Genomic DNA, 24818 nt, shown 5'->3' on the forward strand with positions numbered 1-24818 from the left:
TGACCGATGGATTGGTAGAGGCAGACCAATTCCATGGCCTCCACTCTCTCCTGACCTCAACCCTCTTGACTTTCATTTATGGGGGCATTTTAAAGCTCTTGTCTACGCAACCCCGGTATCAAATGTAGAGACTCTTCGTGCTTGTATTGTGGACAGCTGTGATACAATACAGCATTCTCCAGGGCTGCATCAGCGCATCAGGGATTCCATGCGACGGGGGGTGGATGCATGTATCCTCGCTAACGGAGGACATTTTGAACATTTCCTGTAACAAAGTGTTTGAAGTGATGCTGGTACGTTCTGTTGCTGTGTGTTTCCATTCCATGATTAATGTGATTTGAAGAGAAGTAATAAAATGAGCTCTGACATGGAAAGTAAGCGTTTCCGGACACTTGTCCACATAACATATTTTCTTTCTTTGTGTGTGAGGAATGTTTCCTGAAAGTTTGGCGGTACCTTTTTGTAACACCCTGTATAAACAAAAAAAAACCTTGGGTTTCTTGTGTGGTTTCAGATAATTAAGACAAACTTTTTCATGCAGAAAGCACATAGTAGATGTTTGCTTTTGCATATGGCATGGAATACTATGTGGAGGTATAAATTCTGGGAGAGCTTCGTAAATAAGGGAGTGCTTGATAAGTCAGGCTTCCACATGTGACAGCTCCAGTTTTCTTTTGACCATATAAAGTGGGATTTTTACCTCCTTTTTAATGCAAATAATGATAGAGGCTTCAATGTATCGATCAAAATTGGTTGTTCTAATATTAAAACACAGCTGTATAAACAAATATCATAAAGTAAATTCTGTTGATAAAACTATAAAATTTAAGGAGATAGGATGGCAGAAAAATTCTTCCCTCCAGGAGACAAAATTGCAATATTGTCAATGTACACATACAAAAACTAACATAGTTTTCAGAACGATTATCCCTTCCCTGGGGAGGAAAGAGGGGTATATTGGGGAAGGCTAGGAAGGAGAGGCACAAGTCACTCAGACCAAAGGGTGAACCTACTTGTTGTGAGGTCCTCTAGAATTCACATACACTTATATCAACCCAACATAATATTTTGATTATTTCTAACCAATGCAGTATTGTGCACATACAACAACAAACAGTTTCCATGTTTAATCATGTTAAGTATCATATATAAAGAATTTACCAGCTCAGGCTCAAGTGTTCTGTTAAGAATACATTTTTTATGAATCCTTTGTATTATTATTTTCACACCCATTGGTAAAATGAAAGTTTTTTTTATTCTCTAGGAACAAAAAAATGTAGCTGTAACAAAATTTGTACCACGCTTGAGGCTAACATTGGAACAGCTGAGAGTGCAGGTGAAAAGTGTTCTAGCTGCCAATGGTTGCATTGGGGCTTTCACAGCAGGCAACCTCCGCAATCGAAATTTGCAAGGAGAAGTTATCTCGTCACAGGTAATCACTGAACATTTCTTTTTATTACTACAGTTCTCATCTCCTATTTAAAATTTGCTCTTTCGTTCCATCTGATTTTAAACTCACTGTCCTATGTTTTGTTTCACACACTATTTCCCATTTTTTACATAGAAAACTGCTGTTAATAACTGTGTAAGATCCTCCAAAAATAAAAGATCGATGGTCAAAGACCAAAGAAACTAAAAAAAAAAAAAAAAAGACATGGATATAACCTGTTAAAATGTTACGAGTAAATATTTTAGTAGCATTTTTCTACCATTGTTTCATACAAACAGAAACTAACTGCTGCCAATTACTTCCTCTTCAGTGTGCAAGTTACTCACAGAATTAATTGTACAAATAGTGGTCACACTTTTCAGACAATATTAGAGAAGTCTTAAGGAAAGAAGCAGAGGTTTTTAAATGAGTATTTCATTTCACATTTCATCAGAAGTGGTTCCTTGTCCAGATGGAGTGTGTGTGTGTAGAAAAGGAGGACCTGAGGAGGGGGGGGGGGGGGGGGGTGGGGGGGGGGGGGGGGGGGGAGAGTTACACCAACATACTGGAAAAACTGTGTGATTTAAACTACTAATGAACTAGATGAAGAAGTATATCAAGAATGAAGAACGTTCTTTTCCTATATAAATATTGTAAATTTCTTGTGTCAGGAGTTCATGAGCATCAGCTGGCTACTCACTTATCTCATAAATCTTTGAACTCCTCTTCTATTTCACTGCTGCTACAAAAGAATCAATTTTTATGGAAGTTTGAGAATCAGATGCTCCTTTGTGAAGATTTCTATTATTCTATATGCAGATGCATTCTGTTTAATAATTCTCCATGCAATTTAGAGTAAATTGTTGTGGTATCTTTTACTGGAAATGAACTTTCCTACCACTGGTACAGTATTAGAAACTCGTTATATTAAGACACACTAGATTACCAGTGATAATGTCTCCTCCTTCACCAGAGAATGCACTAAGGAAGTGTTACCTTCATTTTCGTGGTCATAGACTCTTCACTGTGCTTCCTCAAGGCATCTCATGCCTTGCTGAGTTGGTAGCTAGCTTGCCTGTTGATTAGGTTATCCAAAGCCTGAATTCAGTTACCTCTTTTATGATACTTTCTCAGAACCTGGCAGTCTGTGCCAGAATTTTTGTCTCATCATACTTCACAGTGTGCTTGTATTCCAGACAGTATTTGCTGCTGCTGCTGCTGCTGCTGCTGCTGCTGCTGTTGCTGTTGTTGTTGTTGTTACAGCTTTAAGAGTGTAACTGAGCACCATGTTGTTTGTAGATTCCAATGAAGAATATGATATATGAGAAAGGTGAAATGCCTTCAGACTTTGAGAAGAATGTAATAATTCTTATTCCAAATAAGGCAGATGTTGGTACGTGTGAATATTACTGAACCATAAGTTTAATAAGGCATGGTTGCAAAATACTGACTTGAACTACGTACAAAAGAAGTAAAAACTGGTAGAAGCTCAGAGAAGATCAGTTTGGGTTCTGGAGTAATTTAGGAGCACATGAGGCCATACTAGCCCTGCAACTTAGAATACATGTTAAAGAAAGGCAAACCTAGACATATATCATTTATCATCATTTAAGAATGTTACATACTAATTCTGTCAGAGACGGCAAAGGACTTGGAAGAGCAGTCGAATGAAATTGAGAGGGTCTCGAAAAGAGGCTTTAAGATGACATCGAGAAAAGTGAAACAAGAGTAATGGAGTGTAGTCAATTTAAATCAAGTGAAGCTGAGGTAATTAGACTAGAGAATGAGGCACCAAAAGTAGTAGACAAGTTTTAATATTTGACTGAAGTAGAGATGATATAAAAGGAAAATTGGTTAGACCATAAAAAGGATTTCTGAAAAGAGCAATTTGTTGGTAGTTACTTAAAGTGTAAGAGTTAGGAAGTATTTTTCTGAATGTATTTGCCTGGATTGTAGCCTTGTATGGAAGTGAAATGTGAACAACAAGCAGTTCAGACAAGAAGGGAACAGAAGATTTTGGAATGTGGAGTTGCAGAAGAATGCTGAAGATTTCGTGAGTAGATCAAGTAACTACCGAGGAGGAACTGAATTGAGTAGGAGAGATAAAGAGTTTTATGGCACATCTTGACCAAAAGGAGGGATCAGTTGATAGGACACATCCAGAGGCAGTAAGGAACTGTTAATTGGGTAATGGAAGGCAGTCTGGGGGTTAAAAATTGCTTATGGAGACCAAGAATTAAATACAGAGATCAGATTAAAATTGATGTAGGTTGCAGTAGTTATTTTCTGATGAAAAGGCTTGTGCAGAATAGTGCAGTGTAAAGAGGTGTACCAAATCAGTTCTCAGATTTAAGACCACAACAACAATGGAGGAGTGCTTGTGTTGCTGCAAATAAAGAATCTTCTTAGGATTATTGTGGGGAGGAGTGTGTGCTGACAAGTCTGTCTGTGTTCATTTATCTTGTTACGATTGTGTGCTTGTGATTGATAGTGAAGTGAATGTGGTTCCCACTATAAGCATGTCAGTGCAATGATTTTTGGGGTTTTATGGACCACACTAATTAAGTACTTTGGCATCTGTAGACTTTTTTTCAATGACAACTGATCTATTCATCTTTCTTCATTAGCATTCAACATGCTTAAGACTTTGTGTTTGAGGGTGGATAATATACAAGGTATTTAAAAATGCATCAGTTGTTTTGAGCAGTAGTAGAACACGCCAAACAAAGAAAAAAGTCCAGTACACATGGGCTCTAAATTGCGTAGCTTAAGAGCTATGAGCAGTTTTTTTATCTTCAGTACTCTTGATCACATGTCTTCAACTGTAAGCTCTTTGCTTTTCATATTTTTGGAAGAGGTAGTATGGATTAAAACAAAAAAGAAGTTTTGTAAATGTAGGTTCTAAAATGTGTATTTAAAGACCTATGAACATTTGTTCTATAGAAGAAATGTGTTTCACACTAGCAAAGATGAACAAGTGCTCATAGCTTTTAAGGTATGTATTTTACATATGTTTCTTGAAAGTTTTTTTTCCATCTGTAATACCTCCTCTAAAATATGGAAAGCAAAGTACTTGCAGGCTGCCCATATAGCCTTGTCATTCGAGACAAATGTATTTCTTCTGATGCAGACTGTTTACAGCTATACACCACCATTATCACATGAGCATTCATTGGATCTAATTCCCACACCAGCCTAGTTCAGAAGCAGATTTCCCTGGCCATTGCATCCAGTCCTGATACTGCTGCTCCCTCCAAAACACAGCTTAGGAGCACATCTCTTGTCACTCAGTACTGTTCTTGTCTAGACTGTATTAATTAACTGCTTCCACAAGGCTGTGACTACCAAAAATCATTTCCTAAAATGAGGTCCATTCTGTCTTGACATTTTGCCCACCACGCCTAGAATAGCTTTTCATTCACCTCCCCCCCCCCCCCCCCCCTTTCTGAGGTTAAAAATCTCTACTGTTTTTTTTCGATATGAGGCGAACATGATAATTACTGGCTCATGTTAATTCCTCCAATGGTTATTTCCACCCCTAATTTTTCCACATACAATCTCTAAGAGCAGGTTGTCTGTATCTTCCACCTCGTTTTCTGCAATGTCGAAGAAACACAGGCTATTCTGTTGTAAATATGGTCTCGTTCATGAGGTGTAACAGATAGTATTTCTTCCAAATCTCACATCATCTTTTCACACAAAGACATAAACTTTGCATAGAACTAGTTTCCTCAGTAGTCTGTGCAACAGTTTTGTGAATTTTGGCTAACTACTGTACTGCATCTGCTATAGTGAGCACAATCAACAGTGGGAAGAATGAGTGTTTAAATTCCTCTGTGTGTGCTGTAATTAATTTAATCAGGTCCTCATGGTCCCTCTGTACGTGACAAGCAAGGGATTGTAGTATATTCCTAAATTCATTATTTAGAATTGCTTCTTGAAACTTTATAAGCAGGGTTTCTCGAAATAGTTTATGTAGAAACCTTCAGAGTCTGCCTGTTCAGCTTCTTCACCATCTTCGTGACACTTGAAGCAAACAAATTGTGACTATCTATGCTGTGCTACACCATATGTGTTCAATATTCACTTATAGTGCTGTTTGATGCAGGTCCCAAACACTTGAGTAATATTCCAACCAGGTTGCATGAGTGATTTGTAAGCAGTCTTCTTTGTAGATTGATTACATTTTCTCATTACTCTACCAATAAACAGAAATCAGCCACCTGCTTTATCTATGACTGAGTGTATGTTGTTGTTCCATGTCATATCCCTTCAAAGTGTCACACTCAGGCATTTGTAGGAGCTGTGATTCATTGATACTATGATCATTGGAGAATATGTTTTTTTCATGTTGTGAAGTGCACAATTTTACGTTTCTGAAAATTTAAAGCAAGTTGCCAGTTTTTGCAGCATTTTGAAATCTTATCAAGATCTGACTGAATATTTATGCAGCTTCTTTCAGACAGACATTGTCAAGTACCTCAACAGAAATGTGTATAAAACCTTCCTAGTCCCAACTGAAATTTGTCATCATTATTTATGAAACATCATACTCAAAACTTGTTAGGTACCAACATCAACAAGAGTTTGAAGTGGGTGAGAATGGATTCTGGAATGTGTATGTAGCCAAACATTGGCACAAAAGCTAGTGAGCATCTGATTGCCATCCAGCAGTAGCTTCTAATGGTGTATTGTGCATAGATGGTCCAGTTAATCCTACAGTATTTAGTCTTTAATCCATGTTCCTGAATTGCAAAAGAGAAATTGGACAGCTTGTGATGCAGACACATCTCATTAACTTCAGTGTGGCAGATATTTCTATCCTAACTGTTACAGTGACAACAATTGCTTTTAAATTTAATGTAGTTTATGAATGTTGCACTCCACAGTACCTTTTATAAAAATGCTTCAGATTATTTATATGAGCATCAAAATATCACTCTTATTTACTCTGATGGAACGAAGTAAAGAGGTCTTTATGACTGTTCAGCCAACAATAAATTTACTCTGTTTCTCATACAGTTCAATGCGATTCTGAAGACTGTGTATATGGATTAGATTAGATTAGATTAGTTTTCGTTCCATAGATCCGTGTTGATGAGATCCTCGTGGGTGTGGAACATGTCACCTTTTTTTATTTTTTATTTTTATTTTTTTAAGCTGAAATAACAATACTAATAGTATAAATATATACAACACATCATTTGTTTCTATTAAAAAATTCGTCACTGGAGTAGAAGGAGTTGGTCACTCCTTTTGAACTGATCTCTATTTGTAACTAAATTTTTTATGTTTGCTGGCAAATTATTGAAGATGAGTGTTCCTGAGTAGTGGACCCCTTTTTGAACTAAAGTAAGTGCTTTTAAGTCCTTGTGCATATCATTTTTGTTCCTGGTATTGTATGTATGAACTGAGCTGTTTGTTGGAAAAAGAGATATATTATTTAGGACAAATTTAATTAAGGAGTAAATATACTGAGAGGCAGTAGTTAGTATACCCAGTTCTTTGAAGAGGTTTCTACAAGACGTCCGTGAGTTTACTCCACAAATAATACATACTACACGCTTTTGGACTCTGAAAACTTTTGTTTGACTTGAAGAGTAACCCCAAAATATTATACCATATGACATTATGGAATGAAAGTAGGCGAAGTATACAAGCTTTTCCACTTTTATGTCGCCTATGTCTGCTAACACTCTAATTGCAGATACAGATTTGTTAAGGCGTTTCTGCAGTTCTGTGGTGTGCTCCTCCCAACTGAATTTATTATCAAGTTGTAATCCCAGGAATTTAAGACTGTTGACCTCTTCTATCTGCTTTTCTTCATACTTTATGCATATGCTGGGTGGAAACCTATTACAGGTTCTGAATTGCATATAGTGAGTCTTTTCTAAGTTTAATGTCAGTGAGTTGGCTTTAAACCATTTATTAATATCCATGAAAATATCATTAGCAGATCTTTCTAGAACTACACTCGACATACTATTTATTGCAATACTCATGTCATCTGCAAACAAAACGAACTCTGCTTCTGGCAGTGTAACTGATGAGAGATCATTAATGTACACAAGAAAAAGCAATGGCCCTAAGATGGATCCTTCTGGGACACCACATGTAATTTCTTCCCATTCTGATGATGACTGATGACTTAATTCACTAGTCCCTTGCACTGACACCCTTTGTTTCCTGTTAGCGAGGTATGACTTGAACCATTTTGCAGCACTGCCCGTGACACCATAGAATTCTAATTTATTTAAAAGGATGTTGTGGTTTACACAATCGAATGCCTTTGACAAATCACAGAAAATACCTGCTGCTTGTTACTTGTTATTTAATGAATTAAGTACATTTTCACTGTATGTGTAAATAGCCTTTTCGATATCATAACCCTTCAGAAATCCAAACTGTGTTCTTGATAATATGTTATTTGTGGTCAGATGGTTGAGAAGCTGCCTGTAGATTACTTTTTCTAAAATTTTTCAGAATGCTGGCGAAAGTGAAATCGGTCTGTAGTTTGATGGCATCTCTTTATCCCCTTTCTTGAATAGAGGCTTAACATCTGCATATTTCAGCCAGTCAGGAAATGTCCCAGTTATAATTGACTGGTTAAAGTAACTTAGAATTGTACTAAACTCACAAGAACATGCCTTAATTAACTTTGTTGATATTTCATCGTAACCACTAGTATGCTTTGTTTTTAAAGATTTTATTATGGAAGTTATTTCTTTTGGTGATGTGAGTGACATATTCATGTCCCTAAAGCTATTTGTAAAGGCTAGTTTCAGATATTCAACGGCATTATTTACTGATCCTGACAATCCCATTCTATCAGTAACGGATATAAAGTACTTGTTAAATAGATTTGCCATACTATGCTCATCGGTTACTAATGTGTCATCTACCCTTAGTGCTATTTGCTCCTGTTCCTTTCTGGTTCTACCAGTCTCCTCTTTCACTATATCCCTTATTGTTTTTATTTTGTTCCCTGACATTGCTATCTTCTTCTCGTAGTGTATTTGTTTAGATCTCTGAATTACTTTTTTTAATATTTTACAGTATTCCTTGTATTTAGCTAATTCATCAGCATTGGAGCTATTCTTGGTCGAGAGATACATTTTCCTTTTTGTCTTACAGGAAATCTTTATTCCTTGGGTGATACATGGTTTTATTATAGACTTCTGTTTAATTTGAGTAACTTTTAGAGGAAAACAGTTTTCAAACATGGTAGTGACATTGTTCATGAATGTGTTATATTTTTCATTCCTGTCATGAGCACTATAAACATCTTTCCAGTTCATATCTTTGAACAGTTTTCTAAAACACTCAATTTTTGGTTGATTGAATATTCTCCTGTACTCAGATTTAGCAGTCTTGATAATCTGCTTAGAATTTACATCTAAAACAAGGAGCTGCATGTCATGATCTGATAGTCCATTTATTACAGGTTTTATGATATGATTTAGTTCCTTTGATTTGTCTATAAAAATGTTATCAATGGCTGTCCTTGAGGATTTAGTGATCCTAGTTGGAAAGTTTACAGTGTGAGTTAGATTGAAAGACAACATTACTAACTGCAGTAAATGTTTACTGGAAGATTGAATTAGAAAATCTGTATTAAAGTCACCAGCAATCAAAATTTCTTTGTTTCTTACTGTTAAATAACCCAAAAGAGCTTCTAGATGATTTATGAATAGATTATAATTTCCTGCAGGTGCTATTATATAGGATCTGTTATGGAACTCTACTTCTGTTGCACATGCTTCTAGATGCTGCTCTAAACAGAATTTATTAATGTCAGTGTTCTTGAATTTATGGCAGTTTTTAATAAATGTGGCAACTCCTCCTCCCTCAATATCTACTCTGCAGAAGTAGGAAGCTTGCTTAAATCCTGAAATGTCTAACATATCTATACCAGTGGTCACTTGATGTTCAGAGAGGCAGATTATGTCAATTTCGTTAGATGAATTCATTTCATCGATACAAATGAGTAGTTCATCAACTTTATTTCTGAGTCCCGGAATGTTCTTGTGTAATAAAGATAACTGATACTGCATACTAATGCGATTATAACTGCTTTGGTGAAGATGAACTGGCAGTTTCTGATTACTTTCTGTTAAACATTGTTTAAATGGAAGCTGTATGCTAAAATCTGACTTCTGTTCATCTATTTTCTCAAACTGAGTCTGTCTGCCAATCTCTCTTAAAACTCATTTTCTATCCCCCTTCCCTATCCTAAAAAAGACATCCCTCCGACACCTGTGACCACTGGTAAAAGACCACTTGTCACAGTGTCCCCCCTTAAGTTTTCTGCAATCAAGCCAGACAGTTTTCCCTTCCCTTTCCTGTTGAGGTGAAGGCCATGCCTAGTGTAATCCCTCCTATCAATAGCATCCACAGGAATCAAACCAATTAAGAGAATGAGTAAAAGGAACATTTCTGTTGTATACTATAGTACCTGGAGACACTGTGGTGTATGCAGTAAATAAAGCTCTTTAGACAAAATAAGTCATAATTGGATGAATCAACCATGTACTTGTGTAATGTACCTTTCAGTCCACTCAAATGAGGAGTCACTGTAATATGGTTAAGAACTGTGACTCATATGTTTTCCTTGGATGTGGGAAATCATCTACTTGGAATGCTTGTGGTGTAACAGCTCTGATGTCTGTCAGTGGTGGTATGTTACAAGGTACAAGATGAGTGTTGATGTGACTTGTTAACCTTCTTGTACATACATACATACATACATACATACATACATATATTAATCCATGTTCCATAGATCATGAATACGTCATTTCATAATGATGTGGAATGTGTCACTTTGTAACATAAGTTCTCTTTACACACAATAATTAATTAATTTTTTTTACAGGTACTACATAATATCTAAAAATTCATCTATTGAGTAGAAGGAATTGTCATTCAGAAATTCTTTTAATTTGCTTTTAGAAGTTGGTTGGCTAGCTGTCAGACTTTTAATTCTATTTGGCAAATGGTCAAAGATTTTTGTGGCAGCATCATTTACCCCTTTTTGTGTCAAAGTGAGATTTAATCCAGAATAGTGAATATCATCCTTTCTTCTGGTGTTGTAGCTAGAATTATTTTTGAATTGGGATGGGTTATTAATGACAAATTTCATAAGTAAATATATGTATTCTGAAGGTACTGTGAATATCCTGAGCTCCTTAAATAAATGTCTGCAAGGTGATCTTGGGTGGGCTCCAGCTACTATTCTGATTACACGCTTTTGTGCTATGAATACTTTCTCTCTTAATGACGAATTGCCCCAAAATATGATGCCATATGAAAGCAGTGAATGAAAATAATCATAGTAGGCTAATTTACTGATATATTTATCACCAAAATTTGCAGTAACCCTAATAGCATAAGTAGCTGAACCTAACCGTTTCAGCAGATCATCGTTGTTTTTCTCCCAATTCAATTTCTTATCACTGCACACACCCAGAAATTTCGAGTGTTCTGCCTTAGCACCAGACTTCTGTTCATAGTATATATTTATCAATGGTGTTATGCCATTTACTGTCCAGATTTGTATAAACTGTGTTTTCTCAAAATTTAGTGAGAGTTCATTTGCAAAGAACCACTTAATAATTTTCTGAAAGACATTATTTGCAATTTCCACAGCTGATTCTTGCTTCTTGGGTGTGATTACTATTATCATCAGGAAAAAGAACTAACTTTGCATTTTCATGAATATAGAGGGCAAGTCATTAATATATAAAAGAGCAATAAGGGACCAAAGACTGAACCCTGTGTGACATCATTCTTGATAACTCCCCAGTTAGAGGACTCTGTTAGTTTTTGCAGACTACCTGTACTGTTAATTTCAACCTTCTGCAATGTTTCAGTTAAATATGAATTAAAACATTTGTGCACTGTCCCACTCATATCACAATACTTCCAAGCTTATCTAGAAGAATTTCATGATTCACACAATCAAAAGCCTTTAAAAGTTCACAAAATTTCCCAAATGGTGATGTTCAGTTATTGAGTACATATTGTTAAGAAGTAGTCAGCCACTGGTGGTTCGCATCTGCCTTTCAGACTTCCCATTCATTTGCGATCTGGCCTAAATCGTAAAATTTATTATGTGACTCTATTTTCCTGTTTGTGTCTATAACAATCTCTAATTCCCAGAAAGCTGCTTGTGAAAGTTATATTTCAGAGGCATATTTCATCCAACAAAAATATTTTACTGTTATTACATTAACAGAAAATTAATTTTTAATTTTGCTGTAAATATAAATATTTGAACATGGTAGAGAACAACAGAAATCCTTTTCTTTTAGTTTTGCTGTTCTACCTGGTCATGTAGATATCTGAACATGCAAAATGGGAATGTACATGAGAAAGGGAATACTGTATTAAAAAATTCAGCTAATTTTAAGAACAGATAGAAAATACAGCCTTGTTCTTTCACACATAATCTCAAGATTTTCCAAATAGTTACATTTCACAATTCTCCATTTCTCTGTGGTGGTTTTGTAGCCTTGTTCAGTTTGTGTGATCCTGAGAGTTCCACAGATCCTTGTGAAATTACTTTACATTATCTAGTTTTATGCTAGTTTTCAAGTGAATATAATGGAAACTTGGGAATATTATAATTTTATCATCACTTTTATCAGTCTGGAAGCTCAAGTTTCTTTGTTTTGTGTATCTGATCACTGTGAAACATCTGCATCCTGCAGTTGAATATAAGATCTGTAAGTTACAGGTGGCCTCAACCCAAAGCTTGTTTTGAACACTATAGTACTTCTTATTACACATGATCCTTTTGGAAGTTGGATGCTCGATACTCCTCTCTCCCATCATCCTTTGAACTAAAATATTCATCAAACAAAGGAATATAAGGGAAAAGCTGACAAGAAGAAATGACAGAATGATAGGACATGTGTTAATACAGTAGAGAATGACGTCCTTGGTATTTATGGGATCTGTAGATGGTAGAACCTGTATAGGGAGACTGAGACTGGAATATGTACAACAAATAATTGTCGAATTAGGTTGCAAGTACTGCTCTGAAATAAACAGATTAGCACAGGAGAGGAATTTGTGGCAGGCCATGTCAGCCACAGTCAGGAGACTGATGACTACAAGGGAAAAAAAGAAAACCAACCACACTTTACAAGAAATACCCTTTAATGTGGACTCCCAACCATCATACATGTTAGTACTTTTCACAGTGAAAACTCATTCTCAGAGGTGAGCTAAGCAGTAAGTGACAGAAAAACTCAAACGGCTGGCTGAGGATCAGAACTGGACCTCGTGACTATTGATTGACTGCTAGCCATAATACCACACATACAAACAATATATACTTTCTCACTGTTTCGGGAATGTCTTCCAAAACAATATTTTTTGTTTACTTCATTTTTCTTCCACCACTTTCCAATAACTGATTTATATTGTTATCTCTGTTTATTGTTGCAGAGCACTGTAGATGGAGGAGAATATGATGCAGCTGGACAGTCAAACCCTGATGATGATGATGGTGGTGATGATGATGATGATGATGATGCAGAAGGGGATGGGGATGATCCAGAAGAGGAAGAATGTCCAGATGAGAATGATGGTTCAGCTGAAAGCGACAATGACAATCGGAGCTATAGTGAAGAACTGTAAACCCGTGTCAGACAACAAGTTCTTGCATTTTAACCATGCACGTAGGATGAGTTCTGCTTTACATCTGTATATACTATATGTGACGTAAAATTTTAAAATTAAGACTCTGATTTTTATTGAACTCACTTTGAAACTGATGGTGCTACATAAATTGTACATATGTTATTTTACTATGTTGAAATTAAAGTTAGATTGTTAATAACAAATAAAGTATAATTATTATAAAGACTTTTTGCAATGTTTCCACTCTTTCAAGTCAATAGTTTCCACAATCTGTGACTCTCGCCTGCTTTGTTTCTTTGTTTATTCTCCTCGGTGTCAACTTACTGGCTGAAAAAGTAGGGGTTGGAACTGTAAATACTGTCTACTGTAAATAATGTAGCCGATTGGTGCACCATTGCATTTCACAGTCTTTTACTTCCACTTTTCTCAACTCCCCATGTACACGTTTAATATGGCCAGTGCACTATTGTTTAACTTTCGATAAGCCTCGTTAATAATTTTCAGGCGAACATCCACATACTGCTATAATAGTTTACTACTGAATACCTACGAGCAGTAAAAACCTAACCACAAAGTTCACAGTTCTTGAAGAATAGAAAGGTATGTATGGAAGAGACGCAGTCATTGTTTTAACACATGGTCTAATTGTGTAACACTTATTTCACAGTAAAGTTGAAGCATTGTTGTTGTTCTAATCAACACAGGTTTCTCGTCTGAAACTTGGCTGTGGGCTGACTGTCTCGGGACAAAAAATTGAGCCCTTATATATCATCACAATAATAGGCCCTGAAACTACACATTGTTCAATGTTTAATTTACAGAAATTATAATTAAAACTTAGCTCATTAAATTAACTGAGTACATCAAAAAATTGGTTCTTTTTAACATTTTCTTCTGGTACGAGAGCGAGCCGTGGTGGCCAAGCGGTTCTAGGTGCTTTAGTCTGGAATCGCGCGACCACTACGGTCGCAAGTTCGAATCCTGCCTCGGGCATGGATGTGTGTGATGTCCTTAGGTTAGTTAGGTTTAAGTAGTTCTAAGTTCTAGGGGACTGATGACCTCAGATGTTAAGTCCCATAGTGTTCAGAGCCATTTGACCCCGTTTTTTTTTTTTTTTTTTTTTTTTTTTTTTTTTTTTTTTTTTTTTTTCCTTCCTGGTACGAGAGTTAAGCCGAATTATTTGTTTAAATCATGAAATTAACCTATATAGTTACGCAAACAATACTTTTGACAGAACTGTTAATTATTCTGGAATTAATTAAGGGCTGGCTTTTCTAATATGTTTTCAAATAGAGTCACAGTCACAGTTCAATACCCAATTGACTTGGCTTCCTCATCTTCGTCAGCTGAAGTGGAAATGCTGGCAGCACCTCAATGCCCTCCACTGCCTAAGCAAGACCAACTGGGGTGCAGATTGCTCTACACTGCTGCAGCTCTACAGACCCCTTATTCAATCCCGTCTTGGCTATGGGAGTCTGGTTTATGGTTCAGAGGTGCCCTCAGCATTGCGTTTACTCGATCCAGTTCACCACTGTGGCATTTGACTGGCAACGGGAGCTTCTGGGACAAGTCCGGAGGCCGGAGCCCTCCAATGAAGGTTAGGCGTGCGCAACTGCTTGCCAGTTACGTTGCACACGTTCGTAGTTCTCCTGAGCATCTGAATTACTGTCCCCTTTTCCCACCCACGGTGGTTCATCTCCCACATTGGACGCCCAGGTCAGGGCTTACAATTGCGGTTTGCGACCAATCTCTTCTGTCTGAAGTCCTTGCCTTTGCCACCTGTACTCAAGGTCCACCGTTCGTGTACACCTCCATGGTGTACACCTAGGCCAATGCTTCGCCTGTACCTTTCACGTGGTCCTAAGGAGTCAGTTAACCCTGCGGCTCTCCGCTGTCACAGCCTCTCGTTTCTTGACATGTACCTGGACAATGAAGTGGTTTACACCAACAGCTTGATGGCTGATGGGCACGTTGGGTTAGCATATGTTCATGAAGGTTGTATTGCACACCACTCCTTGCCAGGTGGCTGCAGTAATTTCTCTACAGAGCTGGTGGCCATTTCTCATGCTCTGGAGCGCGTCCTCTCATACCCTGGCAAGTCATTTCTTTTTTCTACTGACTCCATGAGCAGCCTACTAACTATCGACCAAGAGGTACCCCCGCCATCCTTTGGTAACAACCACCCAGGAGTCCATCTATACCCTGGAACGGACCAGTCGTTCCATGTTATTTGTGCGGACCCCAGGCCACATTGGAATCCCAGGAAATGAACTTGATGACAGGCTGGCCAAACAGGCTACACGGAAATCGCTTCTGAAGATCGGCATCCCTGTAACTGAACTGCGATCATTATTATGCTGCAAAGTTTTCAGCTTTGGGAGACGGAATGGCATAATCTCAGTACGCACAGCAAACTGCGTGCCATTAAGGAGACTACGAATGTGTGGAAGTCCTCCATGCCAGCCTCTTCCAGGGAATCTGTGGTTCTCTGCTGGTTCCAAATTGGCCAAAACAACCCACCTCCATGTCACTGTGGACACATGTGACTGTCACCCACATCTTGCAGGACTGCCCACTTGTAGCCCCTCTGCGGCGGACTTTTAATCTTCTCAGCACCCTACTTTCGGTGTTGGGCGACAACGACAATACCTCAACAGCAGATTTAGTTTTACATTTTATTCGTGGGGGGGGGGGGGGGTTTATCGTACCATCTAAGGGTGGGCATTTAGCTTTCTGTCTGCGGCCGCCACCCTCCCTCCATTTTAACTCTGTCACACTTTCTTTGCATTTGTTTGTCTTAATGGTCATCTTTTTCCTACATGTGTCCATCTACATCTACATCCATACTCCGCAAGCCACCTGACGGTGTGTGGCGGAGGGCCTTGTCTTTCGGGGGTGTACATTTTACTGTGTTACAGAGTGGCTGGCTCACCAACTTTTATTATTGTGATCAGCCAGCCCAGACCATCTGCTCTGTGGTTTTTAATACCTTCTTCTACTTGTGATGTATGTTTTCCCATTTTTTTAGTTCGTTCCAGTCGTTTCTTTGTAGGTGTGGTTCCCCATTCCTTTATCCCCTTTTACTTTCTCAAACATACTATGGGTGTTTTTGTACTTTGAGCCTTTCTTGCATCAGGAAACTTGGACTGATGACTCTGTTGTTTGGTCCCTTTATACGTCAAACCAACTATCCAACCTTTGGCCTCTTGATGTGTAGTTCCTTAGCTGACATTTTCATTAACTTTCTTGAAGATAGCTTCTTCAAAATCAGGTCAGAATTAATGAGTAAAATATGGTTTTATGCCTGTTATGTAGATGGTTTAATTTTTGCATTTGATGGAACTGACCAAGAATTATATTTATTACTTAACACCTTTACCAGGAAAATTAAATTTACAAAAAAAAAAAAAAAAAAAGAAAAGAAAAAAGAAAAAAAAAATATCAAAATGAGAAAAGTGACCTACATTTCTTTAATCTGAAATTACGCATACAGAATGGCAGTGTCACTTTTGGTATTCATCGTAAGACAACCTACTTTGATGATATTATTCTATCAGATTCTTCCCACCACAGGCTCATAAAGTTGTGTTTTTCCATTCAGCAGTACACTGTGCTTTAACAATGCCTAGTTCTCTATACAATTTTCAGGAAGAAATTAATTTGAGTAAAACTATTGCTAGCAATAAAGGTTGTAAACAAGATGTAGTCGACCAGATACTGAGCAACAAAAGGGGAAACAAAAAATTTTCAACATTAGATGACAACAAACTGAAGAGTAATGAAGAGGGAAATGGCAAGTTCATTTCGATACATTTTTAGGTTTTTAGATTAGATTAGATTAGTTTTTTGTTCCATAGATCCGTGTTGAGGAGATCCTCGTGGATGTGGAACATGTTAATTTTATATTATTTTATTTTATTATTACTTTAAAGCTGAAATAACAATACTAATAGTATGAATATATACAATACATCATTTGTTTCTATTAAAAAATTCCTCAATGGAGTAGAAGGAGTTGGCCACCAGTAAGTCTTCAGACTCCTTTCAAACTGATCTTTATTTGTAACTAAATTTTTTTATGTTTGTTGACAAATTATTGAAGATGAGTGTTCCTGAGTAGTGGACCCCTTTTTGAACTAAAGTAAGTGCTTCTAAGTCCTTGTGCAGATCATTTTTGTTACTAGTATTGTATCTATGAACTGAACTGTTTGTTGGAAAAAGAGATGTATTAGATAGGACAAATTTCATTAAGGAGTAAATATACTGAGAGGCAGTAGTTAGTATACCCAGTTCTTTGAATAGGTTTCTACAGGACATCCGTGAATTTACTCCACAAATAATACGTATTACACGCTTTTGGACTCTGAAAACTTTTGTTTGACTTGAAGAGTTACCCCAAAATATTATACCATATGACATTATGGAATGAAAGTAGGCAAAGTATACAAGCTTTTCCACTTTTATGTCGCCTATGTCTGCTAACACTCTAATTGCAGATACAGATTTGTTAAGGCGTTTCTGCAGTTCTGTGGTGTGCTCTTCCCAACTGAATTTATTATCAAGTTGTAATCCCAGGAATTTAAGACTGTTGACCTCTTCTATCTGCTCTTCTTCATACTTTATGCATATGCTGGGTGGAAACCTATTACAGGTTCTGAATTGCATATAGTGAGTCTTTTCTAAGTTTAATGTCAGTGAGTTGGCTTTAAACCATTTATTAATATCCATGAAAATATCATTAGCATATCTTTCTAGAACTATACTTGACATACTATTTATTGCAGTACTTGTGTCATCTACAAACAAAACGAACTCTGCTTCTGGCAGTGTAACTGATGAGAGATCATTAATGTACACAAGAAAAAGCAACGGTCCTAAGATTGCTCCTTGTGGGACACCACATTTAATTTCTTCCCATTCTGATGATGACTTAATTCACTAGTCCCTTGCATTGACACCCTTTGTTTCCTGTTAGTGAGGTATGACTTGAACCATTTTGCAGCACTGCCCGTGACACCTTAGAATTATAATTTATTTAAAAGCATGTTCTGGTTCACACTATCGAATGCCTTAGACAAATCACGGAAAATAACTGCTTCTTGTAACTTGCTATTTAGTGAATTAAATACATTTTCACTGTAGGTGAAAATAGCGTTCTCGATATCAGAACCCTTCAGAAATCCAAACTGTGTTCTTGATAATATGTTATTTGTGGTCAGATGGTTGAGAAGCTGACTGTACATTACTTTTTCTAAAAATTTTCAGAATGCTGGCAAAAGTGAAATTGGTCTGTAGTTTGATGGTATCTCCTTATCCCCTTTCTTGAATATTTTAGCTAGTCAGGAAATCTCCCAGTTATAACTGACTGGTTACACAAGTAACTTAGAATTGTACTAAACTCACAAGAACATGCCTTAATTAACTTTGTTGATATTTCATCGTAACCACTAGAATGCTTTGTTTTTAAAGATTTTATTATGGAAGTTATTTCTTTTGGTGATGTGAGTGACATATTCATGTCCCTAAAGCTATTTGTAAAGGCTAGTTTCAGATATTCAACGGCATTATTTACTGATCCTGACAATCCCATTCTGTCAGTAACGGATATAAAGTACTTGTTAAATAGATTTGCCACACTATGCCTGTCAGTTACTAATGTGTCATCTACCCTTAGTGCTATTTGCTCCTGTTCCTTTCTGGTTCTACCAGTCTCCTCTTTCACTATATCCCATATTGTTTTTATTTTGTTCCCTGACATAGCTATCTTCTTCTCATAGTGCATTTGTTTAGATCTCTGAATTACTTTTTTAAATATTTTTTAATATTTTATCAGCAAAAAGAACTATCTTTGCATCTTCATGGATGTAGAGTGGCAAGTCATTAATATATAATAGAACAGTAAGGGACCAAAGACTGAACCCTGTGGGACACCAGTCTTGATGACTCTGCTGGTTTTTGCAGACTATCTGTACTGTTCTGCAATGTTCCAATTAAATATGAATTAAACCATTTGTGCACTGTCCCACTCGTACCACAATACTTAAGCTTTTCTAGAAGAATTTCATGATTCACACAATCGAAAGCCTTTAAGTGGTCACAGAATACCGCAGTTTGTGATGTTTGGTTATTCAGTGCATTTAATACTTGATCAGTTAAAGCATAAATAGCATTTTCTTCTGAGAAACCTTTCTGAAACCAAATTGACATTTTGTTAGTACTTCATTTTTACAAATATGCTATCATACTCTTGAATACATTACTTTTGCAAGAATTTTGGATCAATTTTACACAGTAAATCATAATGATGAAAAAGTAAATTTATGTTCATATCACAAATTAATTTGTAAATATGACTACCTGCAGAATATTTATAAGTTTTTTGTTATTATTATTATTATTATTATTATTATTGAATATACAGATGTGAGTTAGTAATTCCTACCTACCACCTTTTACTGATTACTTTGGTGTGTTTCAAACATTTTTCATTACTGGGTAAGTAATCGAAAAATTTAGTTGCAGCACAACGTGTTGTGATAAAGACAACTTGAATGGGAAACAATGTATGTCAGTTTTCCTTTTGGTATGTGTAATTATGTGTGTCATTCTTCCTTATGAACTGCAATGGATTGTGTACAACAAACTTCATGAGGGAATAAATGTACTGTGAAGCAGTAGTCAGAATGCCAATCTCCTCAAACAGATGTCTGAAATAAGTGCATCATATTTATGCCAGTGACTGTAACGCTTTCTTTATTTCAGGATTGCAATTTGGGCCTAAGGCCATTATCGAGTGGAGATTTTTGTGACTTTACACCATGTCAACTTAAAATGAGCTGACGCATTTATATATCATTGTCATTACTATTAAATATATTCGTGACACTTTTACATTGCAGTTTAGTGCGTAAGTGACTAGTGATGGGCTAACGAACATGAGTGTCTACAGACTATGTTGTTTTATGACATATGTATATGTGTGCTCGCAGTATGTAACAGAGTCATGAATGTATGTAGTAGTGGAAATAAAATAGAAAGAAACTTCCACATGGGAAAAATATATTAAAAACAAAGATTCCAAGACTTACCAAGCGGGAAAGTGCTGGTAGACAGGCACAATAAAAAAACACACAAACACACACACAAAATTTCGAGCTTTCGCAACCGGCGGTTGCTTCATCAGGAAAGAGGGAAGGAGAAGGAAAGATGAAAGGATATGGGTTTTAAGGGAGAGGGTAAGGAGTCATTCCAATCCCGGGAGCAGAAAGACTTACCTTAGGGGGAAAAAAGGGTAGGTATATACTCACTCACACACACACACACACACACACACACACACACACACACACACACACACACACACACATATCCATCCATACATATACAGACACAAGCAGACATATTTAAAGGCAAAGAGTTTCGGCAGAGATGTCAGTCGAGGAGGAAGTGCAGAGGCAAAGATGATGTTGAATGACAGGTGAGGTATGAGTGGTGGCAACTTGAAATTAGCGGAGATTGAGGCCTGGTGGATAACGAGAAGAGAGGATATATTGAAGGTCAAGTTCCCATCTCCAGAGTTCGGATAGGTTGGTGTTGGTGGGAAGTATCCAGATAACCCGGACGATGTAACACTGTGCCACAATGTGCTAGCCGTGCACCAAGGCATGTTTAGCCACAGGGTGATCCTCATTCAATTTGGATACCTGCCTGGAACAGTTCCGTCCTCCATCACAGCGGGACCCACCTCCTCTTCCTCAAAATCACCCTCTCCAAACCTTCGAGGAATTTCTCACTTCCAGCCTTGCCTCTCAATCTTTCTTGAAAAACCTTAATCCCACTCCCAACATCACCACAACCAAAGCCCAGGCTATCTGTGATCTGAAAGCTGACCGATCCATCATCATTCTTCTGGCTGACAAGGGTTCCATGACCGTGGTACTTGATCGTCGGGAGTATGTGGCAGAGGGACTGCGTCAGCTTTCAGACAACTCCACATACCAAGTTTGCCAAGGTAATCCCATTCCTAATGTCCAGACGGAGCTTCAAGGAATCCTCAGAGCCTTAGGCCCCCCTACAAAACCTTTCATCTGACTCCATCAAACTCCTGACCCCACCGACACCTCGCACTCCTACCTACTTCCTAAAATTCACAAACCCAAACATCCCCCCCCTGTGGGTTTGGGGGTAAGAATAGGCCCACGGTATTCCTGCCTGTCGTAAGAGGCGACTAAAAGGAGTCTCAAACGTTTCGGCCTTATGTGATGGTCCCCTACCGGGTTTGACCTCCATCTTCTAAATTCTTCCGAAGAGCGAGCTGATTGGGGAAGGGCGCCTTACAAGGTGCAATGTGTCCATCGCTCATTACCATCTCTAGCTTGGTTGGTCGTCGTCGCATAGCTGTCCCGCCCACTCACCATCTCTAGGGCGTGGCTTTGTTCTTGGGTGCGGTTTTTGCAGTCTGCACTGCTGTGTCGCTTTCTGCGCCAATGACGATCATGGGCTACATTTCACCTGAAATCCAGCACGGTAGCCAGTCCGTTGTGGTGGGGCCGCCATGTACCCTGTCGGTTGTAGCCCCCTGACAACACAGGGATCGCTCTACTGATGCCTGCGCCGTTAACTCCCCGCGTATGCCAAGGAGTAGATGCCTGTCTCCTTGGGGCATCGGGACTCCCGGCAATGGCCATCCCGCCAGGTGGTCGTTGCTGAGGCTGGGTGGCGCCCGTGAGGAGGGCCCTTGGTCGGAGTAGGTGGCATCAGGGCGGATGACCCACGATGAAGCGTGGTACATCATCTCTTGCTGGCGGCCAGCCGCCAGCAGTCTCTAACCGTTCTCGACCTCAATACAACGCTCAGGCATATGATCCACAATCGTTCCCCTCCCTGGCCACACCATGGGAGGAACGAAAGGCTACGGTTGGCAGCGAACCTTATTCACCTCGCTATTTAGTCTGTACACGAGTCGATGGGGAATCGTTTATGGCGACCAAGCCTCAGTTTTTTGTCGAGCACTTGGAGGACAAGTTTGGGGAGGTGGAGGGCTTGTCCAAAATGCGCTCTGGGGCAGTATTGATCAAAACGGCATCCTCTGCACAGTCACGGCGGTTACTCGCTTGTGACAAGTTGGGGGATGTTTCCGTCACGATCACACCCCATAAGAGTCTCAACATGGTCCAGGGCATTATATTCCATAGGGACCTACTCTTGCAGTCAGACGACGAGCTACGCGCCAATTTAGAACGGCGGGGTGTTCACTTCGTCCGGCGCGTCCATCGGGGTCCGAGGGATAATCAGGTAGCCACCGGTGCCTTCATCTTGGCCTTCGAGGGTGACGTCCTACCCGAAAAGGTCAAGGTGATGGTCTACCGATGTGATGTGAAGCCCTATATCCCTCCCCCGATGAGGTGTTTCAAATGCTGGAAGTTCGGCCACATGTCATCTCGGTGTACTTCCAGCATGACATGCAGAGATTGTAGACGCCCTTCACATCCTAATACTGCATGTGCGCCGCCTCCCATCTGTGTGAACTGCGGCGAACACCATTCCCCTTGCTCGCCAGACTGCAAGGTTCTACTGAAAGAACGAAGGATCATGGAATATAAGGCCCTGGACCGCATGACCTATACTGAGGCTAAGCGGAAATACGAGAGGCTACATCCTGTGGCTCTGACCAGCTCCTATGCCACCGCTGCCAAAACAGTAGTTTTGTCATCTGCTGCACCGATTCCACTGAACACCCTGAGCCGGAATACTACACCTGCCCCCTTGATGGTGGGGGGCACTTCCCCATCTGTTGCTCCTGCACCACCTACCTCAGGAGCAACGACCCCCCAACCATCGGGGACACAAGTCCCCAACTCTAAGCCGGAGAAGCGTCCGACTTCTTCGGCGACTCTCTCTCGCAAGGGATCCCTCGGGTCCCTCCCTTCCCAGGTTTCCACCTCTGGGAAGGGTGACGTCAGCCAATGGCTGAAAAGCAGGCCAGCGGCTGGTCGCAGGGCTTCCCGCTCCTCCTCCGTCCCGGAGACTGACTCGGTGGAGCCCTCCCAGCCAGTAAAGCCCAAGGAGCAGAGAGAGAAGACGAAGAAGAAGAAGGCCTCTAAGGCCAAGGAACGCGCGGTGGCATCCACCCCACCGCTCCATACAGGCTCTGCGTCTGGGGATGAGGTGGAGATCCTGGCGTCCGCTGAGGACCTGGATCTCGCCATACCCTCAGACGCCAAGGACGCCGATTGTACTGGTCCTCGATCGGTGACAGCAGGTGACCCAGTGACGTGATCTGCCTCCTCGGTCCCTTCACGCCTATTTCGCCCATGGACAAAGTGCTTCTCCAGTGGAACTGCAGCGGTTTTTTCCACCACCTTGCTGAGCTCCGCCAACTCGTCAGCAGTCACCCTTTCTTCTGCATTGCCCTCCAGGAAACGTGGTTTCCGGCAATGCGGACCCCTGCCCTACGAGGGTATCGGGGTTATTATAAGAACCGGGCAGCTTATGAGAGGGTGTCTGGTGGAGTCTGCGTCTACGTCCTTAACTCTATCTACAGCGAGTGTGTGCCTCTTCATACACCCTTAGAGGCTGTCGCTGTAAGGATGTGGACAGCTCAGCCTATTACTGTCTGCAGTTTGTACCTTCCGCCGGATGGTGATGTCTCTCGTCATGTGTTGGCTGCATTGATAGGACAACTGCCGCCTCCCTTTGTGTTGCTGGGCGACTTTAACGCCCATAACCCCTTGTGGGGTAGCGCCGCGATTACTGGCCGGGGCAGAGATGTCGAGACTCTTCTGTCACAGCTTGACCTCTGCCTTTTAAACACAGGAGAGACGACCCACTTTAGTGCGGTCCATGGCTCGTTTTCGGCCATTGACCTTTCTATTTGCAGCCCCGGACTTTCACCATCCATCCACTGGAGGGTCCATGACGACTTATGTGGTAGTGACCATTTCCCCATCTTTCTGTCACTGCCACAGCGTCACTCTTCTGAATGCCCCTCCAGATGGGCCCTGAATAAGGCTGATTGGGACTTATTTACATCTGTCGCAGTGATCGCACCTCCTTAATCTGATCCGATTGATGTGGTGGTTCAGTCGGTCACCACCAGCATCGTTTCTGCGGCGGCATCTGCGATTCCCTGTACATCCGGGTCACCTCGGCGGAGGACTGTGCCGTGGTGGTCGCCCGAGATCGCAGAGGCTATTCGAGATCGCCGGCGGGCTCTTCAGCGCCATAAGCGGCACCCGTCGTTGGAGACCCTCATTGCTTTTAAACAGTTCCGCGCCCGAGCCCGACGCCTTATTCGCCAACGGAAGCAGGAGTGCTGGGAACGTTATATTTCCACCATTGGCGTCCGTACCTCCGCATCGCAGGTTTGGGCCAAGATTCGGCGACTCCAAGGCTATCGGCCACCTGTCTCTGTCCCTGGGCTTTCGCTGAATGGAGCAGTGTGCACCGACTCCGACACGATTGCGGACCGGTTAGCAGAGCATTTTGCTCAGTGTTCCGCGTCAACGAACTACCCGTTGGCCTTCCGCTCCCGGAAAGAGCGGTTGGAAAGTCGGAGGCTTTCCTTTCACACGCGCCACGCGGAGTCGTACAATGCTCCTTTCAGCGAATGGGAATTCCAGAGCGCACTTTCTGCTTGCCCTGATACGGCTCCTGGACCAGACCGCATTCACAGCCAGATGCTGAAACACCTCTCAGTGCCTTGCCAGCGACGCCTCCTAGATCTTTTCAATCGCGTCTG

At 40.0% G+C, this 24818-nt stretch overlaps 1 protein-coding gene across 2 annotated transcripts in view; it reads left to right on the plus strand.

The window, feature by feature from the left end:
• Positions 1-13301, plus strand: part of LOC126284632 (Fanconi anemia group D2 protein) — a 199848-nt gene extending 186547 nt beyond the window's left edge. For both annotated transcript variants that reach the window (XM_049983707.1, XM_049983708.1), the window contains exons 24-25: positions 1265-1432; positions 12884-13301. In XM_049983707.1, coding sequence (XP_049839664.1) covers positions 1265-1432; positions 12884-13075 — 360 coding nt within the window. In that variant the 3' untranslated portion in view covers positions 13076-13301. The remainder of the gene's footprint in view (positions 1-1264; positions 1433-12883) is intronic.
• Positions 13302-24818: the final 11517 nt, after the last annotated feature.

Source organism: Schistocerca gregaria, chromosome 8, assembly GCF_023897955.1.
Source record: "Schistocerca gregaria isolate iqSchGreg1 chromosome 8, iqSchGreg1.2, whole genome shotgun sequence".
Classification (NCBI taxonomy): Eukaryota; Metazoa; Arthropoda; class Insecta; order Orthoptera; family Acrididae; genus Schistocerca; species Schistocerca gregaria.